This window comes from Penaeus japonicus, unplaced genomic scaffold, assembly GCF_977035675.1.
Source record: "Penaeus japonicus unplaced genomic scaffold, GWHDUDI00000001_assembly GWHDUDI00000006, whole genome shotgun sequence".
NCBI lineage: Eukaryota > Metazoa > Arthropoda > Malacostraca > Decapoda > Penaeidae > Penaeus > Penaeus japonicus.
This window is the reverse complement of record NW_028234408.1, coordinates 45,128,351-45,130,850: the sequence shown is the minus strand read 5'-3', so window position 1 is coordinate 45,130,850 and position 2,500 is coordinate 45,128,351. Positions and strand designations below refer to the sequence as shown.

Here is a 2,500-nt window from a genome sequence, read left to right as displayed (position 1 = left end):
AGTTTACTTACATATACTTATCATCACCATTATTATTTATTAATTTGTTTGCATGTGTACATTGAATCATTTTGTATGCTTTGCTGTTTTGGTTCCCGAAGATATTACTTTGAGCTTGAGTATTGTTTTGTTATTGTAATATATTTGTTTTATATTTTATTTTATGTATATAACCTTTTTTTATAGGTTATAATGTAGTTCTAGTGATGTATATATCTTTTGCTATCCATAATTTTATATTTTATTTTTTGTAGATTTTGAATTTATTGATTGAGAAACAACTTTTTCAGATTTTTTGATGGATATTATTTTTTATTACTGTTTATGCATAGAACAAACAATTATGTTTTCACATATTTAACAACATGATTGTTGCTCTGCATGATGGTAGGTGACAATTACTTCTTGAATAATTTCTTCATTTCTAAAAGGTTTTAGGGCTGCATGAATAGGCCAACCATAGAGGAAAATAGATTATATATTCTTTGCTCTTGATTTTAAGTTATGCCATTTTGATATAGAATAAATGGAGTTTAGCCCATTGTGGGTATCTTGACTATGACAAAAACAACTAGTTATATATCAGTACATTGCAGAGAGAAAAATAATATTGTGTTGAAAGACATCTTTAAGTTTTGGCACCCGGGAACATTTCTGTGCCGGCAGGACTCAGAGTTCAGGCGGTACGACTTCTATCCAGGACAGCAACTAGTGGGCTGTGCAAGGGCGTTTGAAGGGGTGGAATGGATATACCGAACACGTGAAATGGAAGTCGGACTATCCAAACCCCACAAATCGATTAAAGTTACCGTGGAACAAGTACAGGTATGATTCTTGGGAAACTTGGTATGTGTAGTTGATTTAAGGATTTTTGTATGGCTTGTTGCATCACAAATCAAAGGAATCTCAGGGTCTCTACATTGATAAAGTCATATTAGACTGTAATATTGTAAAATTTGGTATTTGTACAGTATTATTTTGATTTTTAACCCATTCGTGCTGGATGATATCCTATCGTGTCATGATCACTCGCTCTACATGATTATGTATGTATATGCTCATTCCAGTTGCATTTCTATAGATTCATTGTTCTTGACTTAAAAAGAAGAAAAAAAAAAAAAGCCTCAGTATCCTGTAAAATCGGGGAGGTGTAGAGCTCTTTGTGAAGTGTAGCGCAGTATTGCGCAGGGAGAGATCTAGCACTTGGAGGCTGCACTTGTTATTTTTACAGAAGGAATATTATCAGGCAAATAATCAGCCTGGCTTGAATGGGTTAAAGATATTAGTAAGAATAAGCTTAAAATTTACTTGATTTTCCTGTAAACACCCCATATTTTTTTTTTTACTTTATGAATACAATGATATTGATCTAAATATTCATATTTTAACTGTTTGCAGGTTGTGCAGCTTGGTGTCCGTTGGCAATGTCGCGCCTTTTCTAATGACCCTAACATAGACAAGGAACAACCAAAGTATTTAGTTCAGGGGGAGGACCTGAAGAGGTAGTTAGATGAATCACTATTTTGTCAGTATTTAATTTGAATAATGATTTAATCAAGAAGCAATTCCATAGTGCCTTTAAATGAATAGGAGTTAAGCATTGATAGGAATAGTCATGTTGGAAGCTGAATTATGGATGTACGAATCTTACCCTCACCAAAAATTTCAAGAGATCACCACTGTAATTATTCCACAGGGTGAAGATGTTGAATGTGTTCGAACCGTGCACACTGCAGCTGGGAGACCGCAACTATTACGTCTCGAAGGAAGGGGATGTGATCATGACGCGTGACCAGTGGAGGAAGCTGATGGCAGCACAGTTATCAGCGGACCACACCAATCCCTGTCCATTGAGGCCACGGCCGGCTAAGAATAAGTCGAGTATGTTTAGGGGTTGTCTTTGAATATGGTATCCAGGTGAAAGGCAGTGGTTCGTGAATTTGTCTTATGATTTTCTGAGTTTTCTCCTATGATTTTGCAGTGTCTGTAGATTTGGTATAGCATTGTCGATGTTCTTGATTTTACTTGTTGGGTTTTCGTTCTTAATTGTCAGTTTAGATTTAAAGAAAGGAAAAGAATGAAAAAATAGCTTGGCTCTATCAGAATTGCCGTTGTAAAGTCTTTTTTACTTCTGTCTTTCATGTTTTACAAAGGGATAGTTTAGAGTTTGGAATAATTTCTTATTGTCAACAGAAATTTATTGATATTTATTTTACCAGACTAATGAATAATATATATTGTGTGTGCTTACATGAGTGGGTGAGTGTATGAGTGTTTGTGTGAGTGTTCTTGTGAGTGTTTGTGTGAGTGTTTGTGTGTGTGTATGTGTGTGTGTTTATGTGTGTATACATTCGTTTGTATATGTGTGTGTGTGTGCGTGCGTGCGTGCGTGCGTGCGTGTGTGTGTGCATGTGCGTGTGCATGTGTGTGTGTGTGTGTGTGCGCACAATTGTACTTGTTTTCTGGTGTGAATGTAAATTCATTTATAGAATTGTTTGAT

At 35.4% G+C, this 2,500-nt stretch overlaps 1 protein-coding gene across 4 annotated transcripts in view; it reads left to right on the top strand.

The window, feature by feature from the left end:
- The window catches only part of LOC122267466 ((E3-independent) E2 ubiquitin-conjugating enzyme UBE2O), a 34,338-nt gene that overhangs the window by 12,674 nt on the left and 19,164 nt on the right, over positions 1–2,500 (top strand). For all 4 annotated transcript variants that reach the window (XM_086538078.1, XM_043037531.2, XM_043037532.2 and 1 more), the window contains exons 4-6: positions 667–825; positions 1,399–1,502; positions 1,697–1,881. In XM_086538078.1, the coding sequence (XP_086394204.1) occupies positions 667–825; positions 1,399–1,502; positions 1,697–1,881 (448 nt within the window). The remainder of the gene's footprint in view (positions 1–666; positions 826–1,398; positions 1,503–1,696; positions 1,882–2,500) is intronic.